Genomic DNA, 22,415 nt, shown 5'->3' with positions numbered 1-22,415 from the left:
GATGACATCACCACGGCAGCAACGCGTGCTTATTTGGTTGAGTAGTCAAATCAATTAGGAATCAGTTATAAGGTATCTTATGAATAACAGGTAAGTATGTTTGCTGTGCACAAACACTAAAAGTACAGTAAAAGAGTTTTAGTCTTTGCCTCTGTCTCTACAGCTGTTAATGGTCCCACTATAAAACAACTTCCCATTGTAAAAAATCCCCTGTCAGCTTGTACCAGAATGAGATTCTGCCATTGCTGTGCTTCAGCACCTTCACAGTAGACACTGGGGAAGAGACCCATGAGGACACAATATTCCCCCAAGACACTGCTGAAACCTGAAACAGATGAGGGCTGTGATACTTCTTGCCTGTTGTTACCAGGTTAACCTTTCACCTGCAGGACTCGATGCTTCCATTTGCACAACCTGTGATAAGCTGGAAATGAAATCACTTTGACAGCTATAAAAGGTCAGCTGTAGAAACAACATATTTGTTTTAGCTCAGTACCTTACCTACAGCATCTGCTATTCATTGCCATATTAGTGCATCCATAAAGAAAAAAATGAGATTCCTCATTGCAGCAGAACACTGATGATACCTAGGAGCAAGACACTAAACCCAGGAGCCCACATCTTACCACAGCACTTGTGAAACTAGATCCTCCAGCTGCAAGAACAGAATCCGATGATTTTACAAAACTCCTGGGGACATTCAGGACATATGAAATAAGGAGGGAAGGCAAGCTGAAGATGACCTTCCAAGTGCTGTTTGCAACCATTCGCGAGTAAATGGAACCTCAGAGTGCTGCGAATTCCTGTGAATCAGGAATTAACGTATGGCAAACTCTGTTACTGGCAATGATTCATCAACCTTTCACTCACAGAAAACTTGACCTCCACTCTATCTGTAAGACCTTGCAGAACACTCACGTCAAGATTTACTGGTTTTTGTCATGCTTCACGAAGGCATAACAGTAAGTATGATGTGTTTAGGTGCATTAGTCTCCCTACTGATCTTATCAACACAGATGAATGTGCCAGGGAGAGGCAGTTCTCAAGAGAATTACGATCTGTCAGTAACTAGCTGTTACTTGAAATGCATGGTTGGCTTTTCAAGTATTGGGATTTTTCTCCCCCACACAGCAACAAATGTAAATTATTTGGCACATCCCCAAAATAACAATTTCTCATGTCAACCAAACCTCATACATCGCTACAATAAGCATAAAGATTTTCTGTTATTCTTACACACTTATATTTATGAGAATACTTGCACACATTTCAGAAACGTGAAATCTTTGTAAAGTTACATGGATTTTATGACTAAATTGGGAAAGGTTAATAACTTCCCAAATGGAAAAGCCATCAGCAAATTAGGCTTGTGGTCTCAAATGTGCAGGCCTTTGAACAGCAACGCAGATGTCTTTCCCACAGAAATATGCTTGTATATTAAAAAGGAAAAAAAAAAAAAACCATGAACTGCAGTCCTTACAGGGCTCTGTGCTACAACTCCAGCATATAGCAATGAATCAAAATTTTTCAGCTATACTAGTTTAAAGGATAGTCCAATTGCCCTCATTACCACTGACCTTTTACTAACACCAAGTGCTGACCTGAGCTAGGGTTGAATAATCCCCTGCCACAGAAAACTGCTGTTGCAAAGCCAAAGAATATTATGAGATAGCTGATGTAACAAAAAGATAACCAATGGCACGTGTATTCTTTCCAGGCATGGTTTATTGAAAACACACCAAATTGTTATCCTACATACCTGGTTTCTAACAAGCATTCTACTTGTCTGCATTATGGAAAGATCCTATAATAATAGTACATTCTGTCACGGTAACATTTGTTCTATGAAAAGCATAATCCACCTTTTTTTCCTCTCCATACTTGTAAAATCAAACCATTCTAAGTGTTTCAGTTTATAGTACAGTGTAAATACAATGCAAAATCCCACCAGTCTAAACTACAGAGAGAATGTTGAGCAGTATTACAGAAAACACATTGTTGATTTTTTTTTTTTTTATTCTCCTACCATGAAAATTTTAAGGCACATGATAGTTACAAACACATTAGCTACTAATTACCAGTAAGCTTCTTAGTCTAGTTATTTTGTTTTTCTGAACAGTAAGAACCAGATTGGCAGGCCTTGTAGTATCTGCGCTATCTTCCTCCTCACCTTGGACTTCAGAACATCCTACCCTGATGTAAAACTTAAGACAGAAAAAAAAAAAGGTTCATAATACCTTCCCCTTAAATGCACTAGATCAGTTACTGTACCAATAAATCACAGAACTTCTCTGTCAAAGATAAGGAAACACCAGATTTTAGGGGCATCAAAACCCCCACCAAATCAGAAATTTTGCGAGAAACTATGCCTATATAAACACCTTCAAAAACTGAGAGAGCATGACTCCACCCCAACAGCACAAAATGCTGGCTGAAGCATCGGCACACTGCAGCTTTCATGGAGTGGGCAGCTGGACAGCAGAAGAGGCTATAACCACTCTAATGTGCCCATTTGGCTTCTGAAACTTTGCTTACTTGAAGGGTTTAAGATGTGCGCCTCTCACGTAGCTGAGCCTATGTGCTCAACTTTAAGGCAAGTAACAGAAGGTAACTCACCACCTTCAATTTCATGGAACTACTCCAGGAGTGAAAACTGCTTTGCCCAGCATAAGCCTTGCATGCTAGAATGCATTACTGTAAATTACTCCTCAGAGTTGGCAAGAACTTAGTCATCTGCTGTAACAAACATGCCACCCCCTGCTTTCTTGACATGTCACTTACAGCAAGTGAGTTCTGAGTCCCCAAGTCAGTCCCTTTTGTGGTGTCTTGGCAACAGAGACAAGATTTGCTTTCCTGATACAGATGCATTCAGAATTGGCATGTCTGAGTGCACAAGAGTCTAACTAGGACAGGCAGGTGTTTTGCCCAGAAGACACTGAAGATCAGGACCTATGGGCTGCCCAAGCTGTTCCCTGGGAAGCATTTCAAGCTGGCAACACATCTTGAGTTGTCAAGTTACGCTTATGGCTAAGCTGCTACTTAACTCCAAGACAGAAACAAAATATCCTAAAGCCTTGCCTTTCCACTCTCCTCCTCAGATTCTGCAGACAGACAGATCAACCTGGGAAGCTGTAAGCACAAGTACAATTGCTCACACACGCAACAGCCAAACTTGATGCTTCTCCAGGGGAGTCTTGACACACCGTGTTTTTTAAACCTCCACAGCTTAGTGAAGATGCTTGGGAGATGTGCAAACCACCTCCCTGGGAAGAAAGTTCTGCAGTAATTACTTGCCATCAGAAGTCTCCCTCTCCCCCTACGTTATCTCAGCCCTCACTGGGCCAACAAATTTCCTCTTCCTCTTTAGCAGGAGTCTTGCAACACCATCGCTTCTTTCCACAACCATCTCTCCCACTATAACTTCTGCAGGTAGAAATCTCTCCTACCCCAGCCCTTTGCAGGCAGATTCCCTCCAGTTTTCACAGTGGAGCCAACAGGAAAAGAGGAGGTCACATACCTGAGCCCTAAAAAGCACTGCCTGCCTTTTAGCAGGAGACTCTAGACCGTACTGCAGCTTTAGTCACGCACACTGCCGCTTTCCCTCCTTTACATACAGTCCCTGCTGCCAAAATACAACAATTACGGGTTCATCCACCCACATCCCAGAATAGCTCAAACAGCCAGTCACACTTGCGCCAACAAGGGGAGAGGTAACGGCAGGTGTGGGCACACATCCCACCAGCGCTATCCACAAGTGAGCTTGTGGTCATAGATAAAAAGGACATTAAATCACCAGACCTGGTTCAAAGTATCTTGCTTTGGACTTCAGCTGGTGGGCTGACAATGCAAGGCGATAATCTCACATGGAAGTCACCCCCCAATCCATTCTCCTTTCTCAATATCCAAACAACAGTTTGGTGAGAAGAAAACAACACAGTAATGTAAATGATGGGTTATTGCTACATACTTGGGAATTCATCGTTATTGTAAGGCATGGGAAGGGCAGGGGCAAGACATGGAATTCCCAGGGGAAGTCTTGGCCCATGGACTTGGTATTTGACTTCTTGATATACCATCCTTTGCTTTTCTGTAGCAATAAACCATGTCGTCAGCTCACAGCTACGCTGGCTGCCATGAACACTTACCCCCAGGAAAGCAAAGAACAGTTTGGTACAATGACCCTGGGTGGCCAATGCCATCTAACCTGACAGGGCGGTTTGCTTATCACAGGATGCAGTTCAAATACAAAAAGGACTTTTGGGGGCAAAGTGGGATAGGGTCTGAATTTGCTTCTCAAATACTCCTCAGTGTCGTTAGCCCACTAATGACAGAGACCAAAGTAGATTCCAATCCAGATTTTGAGTGTCCCTGTAGTGTCCCACTGAGAGCCATGGGATATCTGGGATAGGAGGTCATGGACATGATTGGCCCCTAGTCACTTCACTTCCCCTTTCCTGCAGTCTTCTCTGTTAACCTCTTGCTGGCTGTGAAATACCTGTACAATAACTAAATCACAAAGTCTTAGCAGAAACTCCTTTCAACAGTCAGGTCTTTATTTTAAGTGAACTTTTGCTCAGACTCCTTTGGTAAATATATGGTTTGAAGTAGATCAGGGACAGACTGACAGCACGGCCCTTCTCTTACACTGTTCTAATCAGCTACAAAGCAGGTTCCATTGCTATTACTGAACATTTTTAAAAAAATCCTTTCATATACAAAAAGAATACACCAAGTACATAACCAAAAGTGATATAAAACTCTTCTGTGTAGCTTGGTTAAAAGGGTCTCCGCGTATTGGCAGAACAAGTATGAAAAGAGCACCATTGATATAATATACAGTCAGACTATGTATCTGGTTTCATTGCCACACTTTATGTCTACACATAGAGAGACACTGCCCCGACACAGATAATCACAGATATATCTCTTTGCTTCCCTTGATCCGCTGAGCATCTTTGGCCCACCAGGACTCTCATGCAGGTGAAAAAACAAATCTTTGCTATCTTAATTTGCTCCAAGCAACTTCACCTTCCCCAGGATCCAGAAGTGACCACTGCAACGTACGTGGAAGATGAGGGTCAAAACGGGAGGGTGCGAAGGAGCACATGTATCATCCAAATCACTGACAGCTTCTGGCATCGGTCTTTTTCCCTGAATCAACAAATGCTTCCCTCTCCTGCAAACTACTTTACATGGTTTTGTTAACCTATCCTCTGCACAACAATATATATATATAGATATATAGATTTTTTTATTTATTTATATATATGTATTCATGTCAAATTTTTAATATACTCAAGAAGATACAAAGCTCTTGGTACTTGCCTTTTTTTTTTTTTTTTAAGTTTTAAAATTTTTTTTTTTTTACAAAAATTTTAGATGTTTACTATTACAGTAATATTTTGGGGGAGGTGAGGTTGTTGGATATTTCCCCTTTTTAATTACAAAGGAAACGGCAGGCACTGAAAACTGCAAATGATGTTTGCTAGATTCAAAATGTGCTTTCCAGTCACACCGTTTTTAGGAGCTTGTTTAAAACTAAGCGTGGCAATCAAAGAACAGTGGCAACCAAATAAAATCAGCAAAAGTCCACTGATGCTACTAGTGATACATTTGCTTCCTATTCTCATCTGCTGCCCTCCCTTGACCAATGCCTGGAGAAAATCAGTGATCTGAAGTCATTTAGTTCATGGCATTACCAGATACCATATATGTAGAGTATGTTCTCGTGAGGTAAAAATTCCCCCTTACACAAAGCAGGCCTTGGCATCTTAGAGGAGAACCGTTGCACATGGGTGATTTTCACACCAAATGAAATACGTAATCTCAAAACAAAACCAAAGGAACACAGAAATCATGATGATGATTTAAAAAATGCCAAACCAGTTCCCTTTGTGGCATTTTTCATCAGGATCTATAGGCCAAAGCAAACATGGATCCAACAGTGATAAATCTACCATCAAATATAAGTGACAGACCCATCTAAAATTTATAGTGTGTTCAAAATAAGACATCCTACGAAAAAGCTCCTATTTTTTTCCAATGTGTTAACAGCTATGGCAAAAGAAATTGTTAATCATCATCAATGCAACACTGGTACATTTGAAATGTAAAAGCTCCTTATTGCAATCTTTGAGAACAAGAAAATAAAAAGCCAGCCAACTCCATTTCTCAGCATAGATTTCTGAACCAGGGACACTGAAATCTTCAATAAACTGCTTTTCAATATCTAGAAATAAAAACAGCCATTACAGAATTCAAAAGGCAGAAGTATTGTACACCAGATTATAATGATAATATAGCACTGTGATTGATATAGCTTACTCTAAAAGCAGATTATACAGCTCGCATCAATTTTGTCATCCACTCTCCAGTTCATTTGACCAGCGTTTAATAGTTTTTGTTCTGCATTTTCTCCCTTCATTGAAATCCAAAAACCCCACTCAACATTCCTGCACTTTCTGTGGAAATAATAAAGAAAACCTAAACATTTTTCAAAAGCCTTTAAAAATGTTAGATTCACAGTTCAAAAGAAATCCCCCAAAACAAAAAACAAAACAATGAGCCCCAAACCAGAAAAGTGCTATTATCTTCATGGCTACACCTACGATATTATTTCAAATATTCTGCAGTTTCTCTTTCCCTTGTGAAGCTGTTGTCTTTGCTGCCGCATGACCTTCACTTCTCATACTTGGCACCATTCACACGTAAGAGTCACCTAAGAACGCGCGGCCAGCTAGATAGAAGCTTGGATTCTCTTTTCTTGCTTGCTTTCTTCTTGCAGGAGTGGGAGGGAGGGGGAGGTGGTAGCTACTTCTGGTGGGAATGTAACTGAGTTAAAAAGCAAATTGTCTCGCTGTAAGGCATGGTGCTCCAGGGTTGGCAATGGCAGTCAGTTGTGTTTTCTCCCCACATCCTCCTAGAATCTGCAGCCTGGTCAATGATGCAGCGCCCTCCAAATCTGAATGGCAGTGGTGACTGATGAGATCCTCTGTGTCGATTCAATGTTTGTTTCTCCCCCTCAATTAAAAAAAAAGTGGTTGGACTCTAGCCCTGCAAAATAAAGTCAAAACTGATTAATACCAGCAAGTAACATGACCTTGGTGATCTCCATCACCCAGTGGTAGGACAGTGACTGGAAACGCCAACCTATCCCCAATATGTGGGTTCCTTGAAGGGTATGACTGGCAGAAAACAAGCACAGACCACATTTTTCAAAGTCTGTACCCCACCTGTAAGCCTTCACTGCTCAGAGGAAAAGTGCAGGAGTGAAGCATATGGGTACTACGCACATATGTTTATCCCTGCCCTTTGGCTGGGCCAAGAAGGCTGACCACACAGTGCTCACCAGCTGTGGGAAGCCAATGGTGCCAGGGTCTGCTCCATGGCTACATAAGAGTACCTGGCAGTGCTGAAAAACTGCTCCGGGGAGGTGCTTCCAACCCAGGAACAGAAACAATCTGTAAACACTTAGCACTTATACTAGACTCTTAAATGAAGAAGGAGGGTGGAAAAAAAAAATCCACCACCACCACCACCACCCAAAAACGTACTGGAGTTTTCTCTCCCACTAATGCAAGTGTTTTCCATGTAGAATTATGGGAGTGAATGATATTTCGGAACTTGGGCCTTAAAGGCCTATTGCCCACTCTGATGGGAAAGTTGCCCAGTGCCTTCACAATAGTTACTAAGACTTTCCTTTAGTCATAGCCAGGGGCACAAAACCTGCTGTTCCAAACATAGCGTCACATCTGATGGAGTGCCAGAAGGTATAACTGAGGTAGAGGGCTGTCTTGCAAGACAGCAGGAGACAGATTAGCAGTGGCAGGAGCAAAGAAAGGCCAGTGACATTACTGAGGAACTTGGCACATGGCAAAGGCAGAGAACTAGAAAGCAACAAAAAGGCACCTTCCTTTAACAACAGAAAAAAAAAAAAGGAATTGAGAAGTGAGAGTTGTGGGTCAATGTTTATTTTGTAACCAAAATCATCTCTCCTTGCAAAGTAACTTGTGTACAGCCAGCAGCTTTCCTGCAGATGGGCAGGGCTGTGTAATTCATGTGAACCTCAAGGGACATCCATAAATAGTGAAGGGTATGCTTTTCCTTAAGTCTCAGGCTAATCCTTATAATGAGCATAGAGGGGAAAAGAATGGTTGGAAGCAGGAACATACTATTCAAATTCATTCCCATGGCCTAACAGCAGAAATCTTTCACATCTCAGCTGACAACCAATCATTCATGATATTAATTTTCTGTCTGGTTATTTGACAGGTTGTTTTTTAATCAAACAATGGTGTTTGATTGCATTTCATTAAAGATACACTGAATAATATAAACACCACTTTTTTTCAAATGCATTTTCATTTGTCTGAAAGGACCCAGTTAGCAGTTAGCCTTGAACAGATTCCACAGTGATACAGATCATGCAGGAGACAAGTTAATCACTAACACCAATTACCATTAAAAGGACCTACCATGCATGCAAATTAGACCCAGGAGTCAACAGGCTGGGGTTTAATGTCACGGGCATCCACCAGATTCACCGAAGCCCTGTTACTCCTGTTAATGTTTTTCCTATTTGTGTCATTCTGCAGCACAGGGTGAGGAGTTAAAGGCAAAACAGAGCGGATTAATCAAACAAAACCACCAAACAAGTCAGCTTGAAGGAGCACAAGGGAAAATTAGCGATAGAGAAAGAAACAAGATCAGCAAAGGCACAATACTGACAAAAGCATCTGTAACAGCCAAAAGGCTGCACTTCCCTGCCATCATTATTCACAATTTTCAGCCTCTCTTGAGCCTCAGACATGGTTATCAAACAATTCACAAGCCAGAAGACCCCACATATATATTTGTTTCACAGCATAGTGAGAGGGATGAGTAGCAGCTACTCAGCTCTGCTCAACTGAGGGCATGGCAGTGCATATGTTTGATGTGTACAGCAGGCTGAATTCAGGTTACCCTCTGTCCTGAAAACCAAGAGGCAGCACAGACCTTGGGAGACACATTGTTGAGATGAAATGTTTTTTCTCTTTTTCTCATGAAAGCAAAGCAGCTAACTCACTGAACTCTAGGTTGTGCTTCACTTCAGACATACACTGGAGTTTGGACTGCTTAACGTGATTTTTAGGGTTGTATTGGACCATTTTAATGCATTTTGAATGGCAAAAATAACAACTATTTTGTTCTTTCCTGCCTTAGTCTATTTTCCTTAGAAAGACATTTTCTGTCAAGCTCCTATTGATCAACATTCTTATGTCACTTAGTGGCTCCATTCCCACTGCATCCTTGCAAAACATATTAGAACCGTGATGAGGGAACTAGAAAGTTTATTTTGTTGACTCTGTTTCAAGCAGGGCCATCTCTTGCCACATTGGAGCGGGGGATCACACTGCATGACTTCAGTAATCAACTCAGTTTTATCAGTTCCAAAAACAAATGAAAAAGCACAACCACCTCTGCCAGAAAGTCTAGCTGGGCAGCCTCCAAGAGGGTGCAGCCACACCCAGAACTGGCAAACTGAAGAGAGTGATCTGTGCTTAAAAAAAGGTCCAGCTGGATTGAAACCATTCTCCAGGGTATACCTTCAGGGAAAGGCAAAAGACAGCAAGAAATGCATGACCAGGCAAGTTAATATAGGCAGACTGATGCAGCAGGACATCTTCCTAAGTCATGATCTACGGAAGTATTTTTCTCCAAATCACATTTTTATTTCCCTTGTTCAATAATAGTGGGTTTTCCTTTCAATTGACTGAAGTTTAATTGTTTCCACTCAACATGAATCACCTGGATTTTCTGATATTATCAGGAACATGCTGAAGGTTATTAAGGACAGCCTTCTGCAGACTAACAATAGTGTTTCCTACCACTGACTCGTTTCAATGAATCCTCCTCTTCCTCCCTGAAATTACTTCCCCAGGGAAAACACAAACTTATTTTGAGGCAAGGGAGAACTGATGGCCACCACATTAATCGACTTTTTAAAAGGTCTGCTGAAAAGGTACAGCAATGCAACAGAAATTACACAGACCCTACTAAGCCACATTTGCACACAACCCACAATACAAAGAGCTTTGTTAAGTAAGATTTTTTTTTAAATTAGGAAGTTGTCTATATTTGTTTTCAGAAGGCACATATGTAACTATGCACGTCTCTCCCTTCCTCTCCAACTCCTTGGCCCATGCCCATAGTCCGCCATCAGGACTGTGAATGAGTGTTGCAGAAACAAATACTGTTCACCATGCTGCTGTACACAGACTCACAAGATCACACCTACTTCTCATGGTGAAAACAATAAAGCAGCGTGACAGTTTGAAGTGACTATTTTCAGAACAAAGTCTGAGCACAGTTATACACTTTATGGATAGGGAATACTGCCTGGACAAGGGTGACAGAACAAACACTTTCTATTTTTACAACCTCCCCATTTACAAGAATACAGTGATTGCCTGCATTTGCTCCTGCACTGGAAAGCAGCATTTTGTTTTTGTTTCTAGTTAGCCAAATGCTGAGTTACAAAATAGTGCCTTCATCGGGGGGGGGGGAACAAACAAAAACCAACCACCAAAAAACCCCAGCCCTTTACAGCCCCCTGTAACATATTTCATGCTGAGGACACCAGGCTTCCTTTCTTTTAAAGGCATTAACTAGCATTCAGCATTAAGAGGAAGCTCACTTTTAAAGGTTCTTTCTCCGAGGCATCCCCTGTGTTATCACTGGTCTTGTATTTGCGCTCCTTGTCCCGGTGATCGATGGTGGAGTACCCATCTGAGGAGAAATAACATGACAGTCAGGCATGAAGCACAAATAAGAGCAGGAACAGAGCTGATGCAAGCAGAATTCTTCAGCAAAGAAACAGGAATACAAAACCATCAGAACCCAAAGATGCTGGCAGCCTGCTTTTCACATGTGCTCCAGCTCTGAAATTTCATTTTTACCAGCTTAAAACAAAACAGAAAAGCCCTCTTTTTATATCACTGCCAGATGCTGGCACTCATTAGCAAGCAGCACTGTTTTCATCCCAGCCTGCTGCACTTTTTAGCGTGCCCAAGGAAAGCAGCAAGTTGTCATCTCACGCCCTGTGGCTAATGAGCTTCAAATTCAGCCCAAAGCTTGTGTTCCTTGCTTAGCAGCCTGATTAATTGGCTGTGTTCATTCTCTGAATGCTCTGCAGCATGTTCCCACTCTTGCTGAGCCTGACTACTAGCAGGACATGACAATAATTTGGAAGAGTCCCCTTCAGAGCACTGAGAAAAAGGGCTTGTTGAGTTGGAAGAAATCTTGATGCAAACCCTGCTGTGCTTGGACTGTCTTTCATTACAAAGTAGCACCTCTTGGTGCTTCTTCTCCTGACAACTAAGAAACAATATGAAACCAACACAAGGAAGAAAAGTGTGAGAGGGTTTTATAAAGAAATGCCTCTAATTATTTCAGAACCTTTACTTTGAATCATTGTCAGCCAATGCAAATCTTAATTTATTTTCCTGATGCATCAAATTTCCCTCATTATCAGTGACAAATAGATCCTCTCCTGCTCTGTTTTGGCAGCATTGTAATCTGGAGTAAATGACACTCAAATTTATAGCTCCCTGTAGGCTTTTGTTTTCCCCTATGTAATTGAGGGATCATTAATGTTTTCATGTCCTGTCAAACCGGGTTCTTAGAATACCACAAAAAGGTTTTACATAAACTATCAAAATGCTCCTCTCTTGGTTTATTACTTGCCTGCAACAGGTCAAGTCAGTCATGTTTTTTGTGGGGTTTCCATGGCATAAAAGAGGCACTGTTTGCCCACGTGACAAAAAACACACACAGCTAGAGAGACTTGTACCAAACGCAGTCGCAGGGCAGGGCCCTAAATGATGTGTATGCTGGCCACTGCCAGGTTAGTTTTAAGAGCTGTAGTTTTCCTTTATATCACATGAATCAAAGTGCACACAGACCTGCAACAAGCACCTGAAGTAGTGTATGTTTATGACATCATGGATAGTAACAGATTATTTAACCATGCTGCCTAAAAATACCTAAAGAATTCTGGAGTTATACATGTAGTACACAGATCTTGAAGCATGAAAATAATTGCTACACAGAGCTTTACTTACAATTATTTGTTGACAATGAAGATGCCTAACATTCTTGGCTATTCCTTTCGAACAAAAAAGAAAAAAATTTAAAGCCTACCAGCTGCATCCAGCTACCCAGCCAGCATTTGTGGAGGAACGCATGACCAGTAATTCTCTTTCAAATGACAGGCATGAATACTGCTAGTAAGTCATATCCTAATCTAAAGATTCATCATTTATTTAGGAGTAAATAGTTTACATAGGTATGTATTTCAATGATGGAAACATACCGACTCCCCCCCCCCCCCCAATCAAACAACTAAGTAGCTTTTTACAACCTGGTATTAATTACACTCACAATGATGTAATGGATCACTTTGCATTTTTGTAATGCCATTATCATGGGTGATCCACAAATATTTTTTAAAAGAATTGCTAAGGTACAAAGGAAACCTTTAACCTACCCCCAGAAAGCAACAGCTACTAAGTGAAGTATGGCAACTGTGATACTTTCCCGGGAGCAAGGTCAGAAGTAAGGACTGTAATCACAAAAAATTAAAAGCACAACAGATCTTTAATACTACTAAAAAATTTAAAAACCATGCTTAGCCAGGACAGCAGCAACAGGAAGATCAAGCTTTTGCACAGTGGCAGTAATCTAACAACGAAGAACAGTCAAGAACTTTGTTCTTCATATCTAAGCTCCAACATATTTTGCAGTTCATACTGTCAGCCCACTCTTGTGTGGTCTGCAGGCTAACAGTGCCACACACATCAGCACTAATGGATTATGTGTTTCTAAAAACCACACACTGTGCTATGACTCTGTCAAGATGAGCAGCAGCAGAGATAAGAAGTTCATGATTTGATCTAAAAATGAGAAATATCTTGAAGGAGGCTGCATCAGAGAAGTAATACGTCAGTGCCCCACGAGCCACAGATCTCCAAAGAAATTAGAAAGTACTGCTTCTCCCACATTTCAGGTTCATTGTAAAAAGTGATCAAAATTAACTCTGTTTCTGTGGCATAAAGGAGACCTACACAGATCTTGCAGATCTTACTGCTCCAAGGTATAAATGCATTATTCTAATTCAATCCAATGTAGAGACAAAAGTTACTTTGGTCAATAGAGGCACATTCCATTTTTGGCTTGTTTATTCCTCCCTCTCAACTTTCTGCTTGTTGTCTTCTGTAGTGTTTCACCGAGTATCTCCCATTCGCTCTGCAGCAACATTTTTATGTCCTCACACATTACAGGACCAAATGCCTGCTGAGTGTCCGTCCAGTCGTGCCCTCACGCAGCTCTCATCTTATACAGATCAAATCTCTGGACCCATCAAAAAGGAGGAGGAGGAGAAAGGAAAAGTTATGCCTGAAGATGGGCACATAGGACAGGGGCATCTGAACTATTTGTCTCTAATCTGAACAATTCCCAGCTCACAGATGCTCTTGTCTGACTGGCTGTAGGTTAATTGAGGCACAGGTACAGTTTTAGAGAACTCACAAATTTGGCATACAGCCTTGAGGATCACAGTTCTGCTGCTTCTACAGACAGCTCAGGGTCACAGCCACCCTCAGGCAGTACCGTGACAATAAGCATTGATGATCTTCAGATTACTCGGTGCAGAGCCACTTGTCTGGAGCTGATGAGGTCTGACAGACCTGAGCTATCTCTGCACTGGGCTGTCAAGTGCATCCCACAGTAACTCATAATACATGTTTTCTTCCATCTCCCAGGACATCCACACTCTACCCAGGCCTTCCTATTACTCCAGACAACAGGAATCTGACTGGTCTAGTACTGCCAACTGATGGGGAACGTATCTTTCTGCCTCCCTAGCCACACTGACAGTCAATTCATTTCCTTTACAGAGAAGGATGACCCCCACAGCATTAGCAAACAATCTGAGATACCAATAGCGATTTTCTTTTAGCAATCTTGAAAAAGAGTCAACATGGGTTAACAGTAAAGGCCCGGGCACCAAGACAGCTTAACTCTGATAAAAAGAGGCAAGAGATGAGCAGCAAACAGGCAGCGATGTTCTGCAACAAGCAGTCTTGTACACTGGCAGGGGAGCAGGATAAACACTCTGGGCTGGAAGGACCTGGCTGAATGGATGGGAACCTCTAACATGGGCATGGCAAGGAAATTCACTGAGTTCTGCACTGGCACACTCTAACGTGTTTGAGGCAATTACGGTTCAGTATCGAAGCAGTACAGCAGAGAGATAACTACGCAACCTGGAAGCATCTGAATTAAATGAAATGGACAACATAAAGCTGGAGACAGATGAGAATTCTCTAAAAGACAGTGAATATAAAATAGGAAGATGTTAGGGCAAGTGAAATCAGAAAGAGAGGAAGGCAAGGGAAAAACTCACAACTGAAACCAGGGCACAGGACTTTCTGCAGTAAAAACAAATAAAAAGATAAGTTGGGATGCCAAATAACACTCTCTGGTACTCTGTCATGCATTTTCTTTGCAAACGTAAGTGAGGTCAGTCTCTCCTGGAGGCTCAACATAGACTGGTGTGGATTATGTGGGGATACAACCAAACTCCTTACTGGAGGTACAAACCCAGAGGACTGCATGTTGATGTTCCGCTCCTTGTATCTGCCAGTTCACTCCAGAGTGGGAAAAGAACAAAAACTCCACAATAGAACAGTCAACAATGAAGTTAAAATCAGAAAATATAGTCTAGAGCAGCTCCTCATGTAAGTATGCCCATAAGACAAAAAACATACAGCATTTGGAAGAGCCTGAAGAGAGCTGTTATTTCAGTTCCTTGCAATTAAGGATAGTAAACTGGATAAATTAATTTAGTCTCTTCTCAGTTGACATACGAAACAGCACAAAGTTATAGTCATATTGGAGTTAAAAAGCATTCAAGAGCTGGGGTCAGGAAAACTTCACAGATTTCATCTTCTAATAGTGATAAAAAGACTGGAGAACAGAACAGCCCAGAGAATCTGCCTGATGTTGTACACATGCTGCTAATTTGCATTTAATTTTGTACTCAGAGCTGTACCAGTAACTCCTGAAAGCATAAGGCAACAATTAATATTGAGACCATAAACAATCAGCACTGCCCATCCTGCAGCACCTGCTAGCACACCGCTATCCTGCCAGGCAATCTTCTCTGAAGTTATTTTCTTCCATTGTGAGAACAAATGTTTCGGTGTTCCCTTAGGCAAAATACATACGGACAGTTGATTCATGGCAGGTGGCATGTCATTTTTCTAAGAATATGAAAGGTAATATATACCTGTTATTTTAACTTCTGAACATCCTTGGCTTTCAGCTTGGTTCTAACTTGCTATTTTTTCAGCTACAATCACAAATAGCAGTATATGAAACTGTTTGATTTGGAGGCATTAATGTAGGTATTTAAATAAAAATAACATCAACTGGAAGAAGTCAAGCAATTTCCCAAGAGACCACACAGCACCTTTATCTACCTCACTAAAGAAAAAAACCCTCTAGAAGTCTTAAATTACAGAGCTTATCAATCTCAAAGCACTCCATTGACAGTAAGTGGCTATTCTCAGTCTATAGGAAAAGCCAGGCCTGGGTAGATGCAGGTAAATGAAAGGTGGAGCCAGGAATATCATACATACTAACTTATTTTTGGTGTTACCTACAGAAAACAAAGGCAGAACGGATTTAAACACAAGTGTTACACTGAAGTAAATTTTCAACTCTTTTTTTTCCTTCTGAATCCCCAGACTTCCAGATCTGTAATATGGAATGCAGCTGCCTCAAGGGCCAGAAACTGGAATGAAAGCTAGGTCAGTGTATCTCCATTATATGCTGAAAGTAGTTGAGAAATTGGTGTGTACACTCTACATGTATTTAAAAGAAAAAAAAGCCAGGAGAAAAAAAAAAAAGACGATGACCAATCTTTTGTAAGGTAATGTTCTGTTTTTAAATGTCAGCTTTATCCATCTGAAAGAATATCACCTAGAGAAATAGTTGAACTTTCCTGGGAGTGACAGCGTGCTCTATTGAAACAGACAGAGGGTTTGATCTATGACTGAATTTACCTGGGCCAAGTTCATCCATAGGTATCATATCACGACTCCCAGCCTTCTCGTTATCTATAAAACAGAAACATTGAAATTACTTGAGTTACACTTGCTTTTCTCAACACCTTTAAATTAGCCACAGGACCAGAGAGGTCCATGAAGTACTGAACACAGAGACTATTGTAAAAAACCCCCATACTATTCAACTGTTACCCATTCAGAAAGGGAAGTTTGATTTCAGCTCTCCAGAGAGCACGTGTAATTCTTGCATTTTCTGCTCTGGCACTGTAATATAGAACTCCCTCTCTCCAAGTGATAACAGAAAATGCAGTTCTGCTTTGGACTACCTGCCGCTATTAGCAAGCTTCTCTCTGGTCTCTCCAGAATAGAGGAGAAAGAAAATAAGTGAGGGTGCAGCTTCACATGGCACACAATCCAATCTAGTGGCCTGCTGAGCAGAAAGCTAATCCACAAAGAAAACAATAAGTTTATTGTCAGATCAGAAAACTGGCCCGAGTCATCATGTGTCTGCATAATCTGCCAGATTTGATCAAAGACAGGGAAGGTGGAAACAGGCAAGGCAGTGTGGGGCTCTCTTTTCTGCAGCAGTCTGCAGTTAAACCAGGTAAAGTGCAACATGGCAAACTCTGCTGTAGGAGACTAAAGATTTCTGAAAAGAAATTTTGACATCCGAGTGTTAGAAAGTAGAACCAGATTCAGAGACAAAGCAATCATAATGAAACTAAAGCTGGAGCTACACCAGTGTCGGTATGGCTGCATCAGGCCTGATGAACAAGCACAGAAAGGTTTAGCTAGCATTTGGATAAACCATCTCCAATGAAAAAAACTGCACAGTAGAGAAAGAAGCGCTGCCAAAACAGGCACATTTATTTAGAAAGAAAAAGACTCCAGTACTAAGTAGGGGTAAGGCCAAGCCCACTGCCTGGCTGAAGGCTAGATTTATTAATACCTAACATTGTCAAACAAGGCTGTTCTCTTTCAAAGTTCCAACTCATGTCTATCCCAAATTCGCCAAGGAAGATTTAACTGATTATTTTGCAAACAAGTTGAGAAAACAAAATCAGTAGTGTACATTTCACAAGGGAAGGAATACTATCCATATCCAGCTAATAGGATTGATCTTTTCGGAACTGTGAGGTAAAAAGTACCACCTAAATAGTACATTTTTACCCACTCACTCCTGGCCCTATCACTCCCATAACACAGATATGGCAAATCCAGAAAACAAGCAAGCAAAGCACAATAGAAAAAGTGATAAAGAGCAGAACTGACCTTGACTTTTATCCACCAGAGGCAAAGTGCTGTCGTCATAGCCAGACCTGCCAGCAATACCTTTGGAACCCTTTGGAGTTGCAGAAACAGACTACGAGGCAAAAATCACACAAATACGAAATTGCTACTCAGGGAAATGAACAAGAAAAATAAAGAAACCAACAGTATGGAGAGAGATCACAGAATGCTGCTAAGCCTCCCTTCTGTTGATAATATGACACTGGAGTATTTTTCATTTTCATATTTGTTGATGGAATATTTTTCCTGTTATCTAAATGGCAGCATTGTTGGTCTATGAAAGAAGCTCAACCTTTTCACAAGGAAAGATGAGGAGGCTGCATGTCAAGAACAGGTGGCTGCCCTACACTGCTAGATGGAATGTTTCAAATGAGACAACTGAGAAAAAGACATGCTAATTCTTCCTCCAGTAAAGCATGGGCATTTGGCCTATACTACGTTTTGGAAGTATGCCACCTCAAGAGCTGCATTTCACAGACCACTGAAGAACATACCCAGCAAGTACATGCATGATGCTGACACTGAATAGATTACAATACATTGTTCTATCACCTAGAAGAACAGAACCAAAGCCCACAATCTATCAGCCTGTAGTATTAGGCTAAGTTAGCACATCCTCCACTCAGGCATTTCCATAACTACTAACTAAATCTAAGACCCAGCATCTTTACCTGGAAGTGTGATTTGTTCCACCCATCCTTCTGCAGGGCATTTCGTAGTTCTTTATAGCTCCAGATCATCTGAAGAACATGAGATGCTGCTTTTGTTTCTCTGGGAGACTGGCTGATTTGCAAGACAAAATTAGAGCTTAAGTATCAAGCAATGTAAGACTATTCATAAGTTGACTTCTTTACACCACAATATCCAGAAGATACTTAGTACTCCATACAGCTATCCTTTGAATCTATAAGCTATAGGATATATGTGAAATCATTCACTGACTTCTTCATACCCATAGGTATTTGCTGACACCCCCCCCCCCCCCCCCAAAAATCCAAAAAGTTGTAAATTGTGCAGATTTCTGGGTTGTCAGATGTATTGCTGGGCAAGCACTGAGACCAGGGTGACTCTTCTCTCTTGTAGTTGTCATTAACATAATACAGATGGATTCCATCCTGCCTGGATTTATTTAGAAAAAGACACCCAAACCAAGTTCTAAGCCACTTTTCAAACCTTCACCCCAACTTACATATATTCCTCACAATTCAATGAAGTTGCTTCATGGTTTAGAATACCTTACAAAGCAATTCGGGTCAGCAAAAAATAAGCTGTTTTTAAACAGACAATGAAATTTTATCCATTCCTTACTAAGTCAGTACACAAGCACCCTCTACAAGATAATACAGGGCTGGATTCTTGGTTGGCTCTCATATTTCACAACAATGCAACACAACGAAGTCTTCAGCTACTCTCTCAAAAGTTTGCTGAAACACACCTATAAAGAAGCTCATGTCTAACTGGCTGAACGATACGAAACAAACTTTTCTCTAAAGCAGTCAGAACACAGTTTTCAACTGAACTGCAGAGTGAAAATTTGCCACTTCAGATTACCACCACCAGGCCTTCAGCCAGAATAATTACTGCACATCATTAACCATTTTACTTAAAAGAAACAGATTTCATCACTGACATTCCAGGAATGGAACGCTGCCACAGAAAAAAGGCCTCCCACACTAAAAATAAAGATCATGGTTTCACTGCAAATGATGTCTGCTAAATGAATACATGGTGCTAACATGTATCTGACAAGGAGAGCGCATGTCTTAACATGACTGAAGTGATTACTCAATAAACTTTTTTTTTTTTTAATCAAGTAAACCTATTAAAGGTGCTGACTGGTTTTACTGCATATATATTAATTGCTCTAAAATTAAAGGCTCTGAAAGGTTAGGATGCTTGAGTACTTTCACAAAGCAAAACTGCTGTTCATAGTGACATCTTCATGTTTGCAGCGAGTTCTTACGCATTTTGCTTTCAACTGTCACTTACCTTGACTTGCTGATAGCTACCAGCTTCTGAATGCCCTGTGTCTGGATCAGAGACCTTGCATTTTCTGAGCTGTCAGTAATGATTTCATGGATGGTATTCAACACCGCAACCACTGTATCCTCTTCCAGGTTCTTTGCGGATCTCTGCTGCCTGCTGGGCAAATTTCTTACCAGCTCACCCATGGCATAACTACCTAGATAAGGGGAAGAGATACCATTAGTCAGCCCTGATAATCATTTCAGCTTCCCATCCTGAATGATAAAACTCAAGGGTGTTTGCCATGTTGAAAAGCTTTATAATGCACGTTTTGAATCTCAAGACTGTAACTTAACAGTGTATTTATCATTCATTATTTCAAGGTGATTGAGAGTTGATACCCAAGACAATGTCCTTCATGATGAACACTAAAAGGTATTGAAGGGGGGAAAAAAAAAAAGCAAACTTTATTGAGAATTTTACAGCTAGCATCTATCATACTTCACACTGCCTGAGGCAAAAAGCATCCAGTAGCTGCTGCTGATGCCACATATTCATGCTAATACACGCACATGGCTTACTCAGCTTTGTAATAGGTCTTCTGGGGCAAGGTGTGCAGCCATGCATTTATTAACCTTCCCCCAACAAAGGTAAGAGTATTTCCTCCTGGGTGCCATTAGCCTTCTCATTGTATAGTACTGGAGAAAAAACAAGGAGTCCAGAGTTTATCACTCCCACGTGTCCGTCTGTACCATTTGCCTAGCTACAACTCTGAACTATTAAGAAAAGAACCTGATGTATTAAGGCAGAATTCCACCTTGTTATTTGTTAGTATCAACTTTGGTGATGACCCTAAACGTGTGACGAGTACTTCCTGGCCTGACAAGGTTATAGCCTGAACAAATCAGTTAAATACAGAGGCAAACTCAACTCACAGCTGAAACTTTCAAGATTCCTGCTTATGGGCAGGTGAACGCTTATTTACCTCCTTAGATAGGAGCTAGTGAGCACTGCTGTAGAACTAACTTGAAGAAGAACAAGTTGTTTGGTGTCCAGCCTCTACAAGTACCTACCACACAAAAGGATGAGAAGGGAAGGAGGAAGCGAGAAAAAAGGGACAACTTTAGAGCCCACTGCACTTCCTCAGGTTAGTTCAACATGCCAAGGGCAAGACTCCCACTCTATCTAAATCGCAGGCCTAAGGAGCAACGTCTCTGTAACCACCATGTGCGACTAGAAGCACAAGTGCCATGTCAGCCAGAGCTAAGGAAGAGACAAGAAACCTCTTAACCCACCCAATCCTCTGCACACCTACACATGCTCCCCTCTCCTGCAAAAATCTACATCTGTTTTTGCTCCTGAGTTAGAGATTTCCCTCAAACCACGGCTTGACTGAATGGGCTGGAAATGCATTCTGAGATGACAGCACTCCACTTGGTGGCTACAGAGTAATCTTAGATAGTGCAGATGAAAACTGCACACAAAATGAATCCTGAGCACAAGTGACAGAAAATGTGAGGTCTCTCAAGGATATCCAAGATCCCAGCCTGGTTAGAAAAGTTCAGAAGATACCTATAAGATCTTTATTGCGACGATCCATGGAAAGGTTTCTCAGGGCAATTGACACAGCCCTCACAACCTTGTCGGAGTCAGACTGGAGCAGCTCCACAAGCACTGGTAAGCCTCTCTCCTTCCGCACTGTTGCACGGATGTACGTGGACCACTGATCAGAATGCACAAGGGAAAAGAAACAACAGGAAGTATTGTGAGTTCATATACCTGCCCTTTCCTTGCCCCGGCACTTCTTTCAGTGCTGCAATTCTTTTTTTTTTTTTTTTTTCCCTGCAAAGACTAGTTAGGTTGTGTGTGGTGATGCATCTATAACTTAACCCATCATTCAAGCTCATCAAGCACAAAGAAGAAAGGATATAGGAGTTCATCCTACAGCTTAGCAAGCTGCTGGGCAAAGAGGACAGAAATAGAAGGAAGGAGCATCATCTGCCAGCATCTGTTCTGTACACACCTCAGTGTGAAAACACATCCCTCTGGGTCAGGAAAATAGAGGTCATTTGGAGGGAACAGTAAAGCATCCAAAGCATCTGTTATCTTCCCCCACCCTCAATTTCATGCTTTTATTCTGTTTCATGATTGATTTCAAAATAAACTGTATTCAAGACAGCTGTGAAACACCACCCTGCTAATCCTCAGGCTGCTGATCAGTCCCACTTTACCATGCGGTTCTAGAAGTCATCAGGCATACCTTTGAGAGAACTGCCTGATTAGTGCTGGGGATGCTTCAGAGAGGATATCAGAGGACACTTTGGAGTGGAGTTTCCTGAGCAATCTGACAATCCAATGAATTAAGTATTCAGGACAATCATCTAACAACAAGCTTTTCTGAATGGACAAAGCAATGGTTAAGTGGTTTAAGTAGTAAAACCTGCTCATGGTTAAATCATCACGAGCTCAGTGACACTTCTGCTAGCTAAATACCATCTGTCCAGAAGATGCAAAACATGTTAAGTGGGCAAATAAGATGGAAATTTCTTCGGAGTTCCCACTTCCTTAATTTTTAAAGGAGATGTAAATGCAGAAAGTAACAGCACACTTATAATGGGACATAGCTTTTTCTTTACTTACACAAGGGAAACAAAAGAGACTAAAGAGGAGACTGCGCTCACCATCCAGTTGCCAGCACTGAGATTCTGCAAAGCCCCTGCTGCAGCTTCCAGAGTGTTGAAATTCTGACTTTCAGTGAGGATGGAGAGGTACAGCCGGACCACATCTGGCTGGTACAGTAATTCAAAACCTGCAGGTGGGGGAAGGGGAAAACAGAAGCAAGAGAAGCAGAGCAGGCAATGTATGAATAGACACATAATACACCTTTATTTAATCATGTAAGAAAACAGCCAAGAGAAAGCTACACCACAGAAAGAAGGGCTTCTGCCACATCCGGGACATTTTATCCACAGTTGCTGAAAATGGTGCACACAGGAACTCAGGCACAGGACATTCACCTGGGCCGAAGGTCCCTTTGCTTGTCTTCAGGTT

General features: G+C 41.4%; 1 protein-coding gene across 11 annotated transcripts in view; it reads right to left on the bottom strand.

Moving 5' to 3' along the window:
- Positions 1-1,707: 1,707 nt before the first annotated feature.
- Positions 1,708-22,415, bottom strand: part of ARVCF (ARVCF delta catenin family member) — a 291,719-nt gene continuing 271,011 nt past the window's right edge. For all 11 annotated transcript variants that reach the window (XM_052796915.1, XM_052796914.1, XM_052796919.1 and 8 more), the window contains 9 exons: positions 22,046-22,173; positions 20,937-21,087; positions 19,389-19,581; positions 18,071-18,182; positions 17,382-17,472; positions 16,107-16,160; positions 10,676-10,767; positions 8,475-8,588; positions 1,708-7,053 (listed from right to left, as the gene is read on the bottom strand). In XM_052796915.1, the coding sequence (XP_052652875.1) occupies positions 8,487-8,588; positions 10,676-10,767; positions 16,107-16,160; positions 17,382-17,472; positions 18,071-18,182; positions 19,389-19,581; positions 20,937-21,087; positions 22,046-22,173 (923 nt within the window). In that variant the 3' untranslated portion in view covers positions 1,708-7,053; positions 8,475-8,486. The remainder of the gene's footprint in view (positions 7,054-8,474; positions 8,589-10,675; positions 10,768-16,106; positions 16,161-17,381; positions 17,473-18,070; positions 18,183-19,388; positions 19,582-20,936; positions 21,088-22,045; positions 22,174-22,415) is intronic.

Source organism: Harpia harpyja, chromosome 9 (genome assembly GCF_026419915.1).
Source record: "Harpia harpyja isolate bHarHar1 chromosome 9, bHarHar1 primary haplotype, whole genome shotgun sequence".
Taxonomy (NCBI): domain Eukaryota; kingdom Metazoa; phylum Chordata; class Aves; order Accipitriformes; family Accipitridae; genus Harpia; species Harpia harpyja.
The sequence above is the reverse complement of the archived record's forward strand: the minus strand, read 5'-3'. Positions and strand labels throughout refer to the sequence as shown.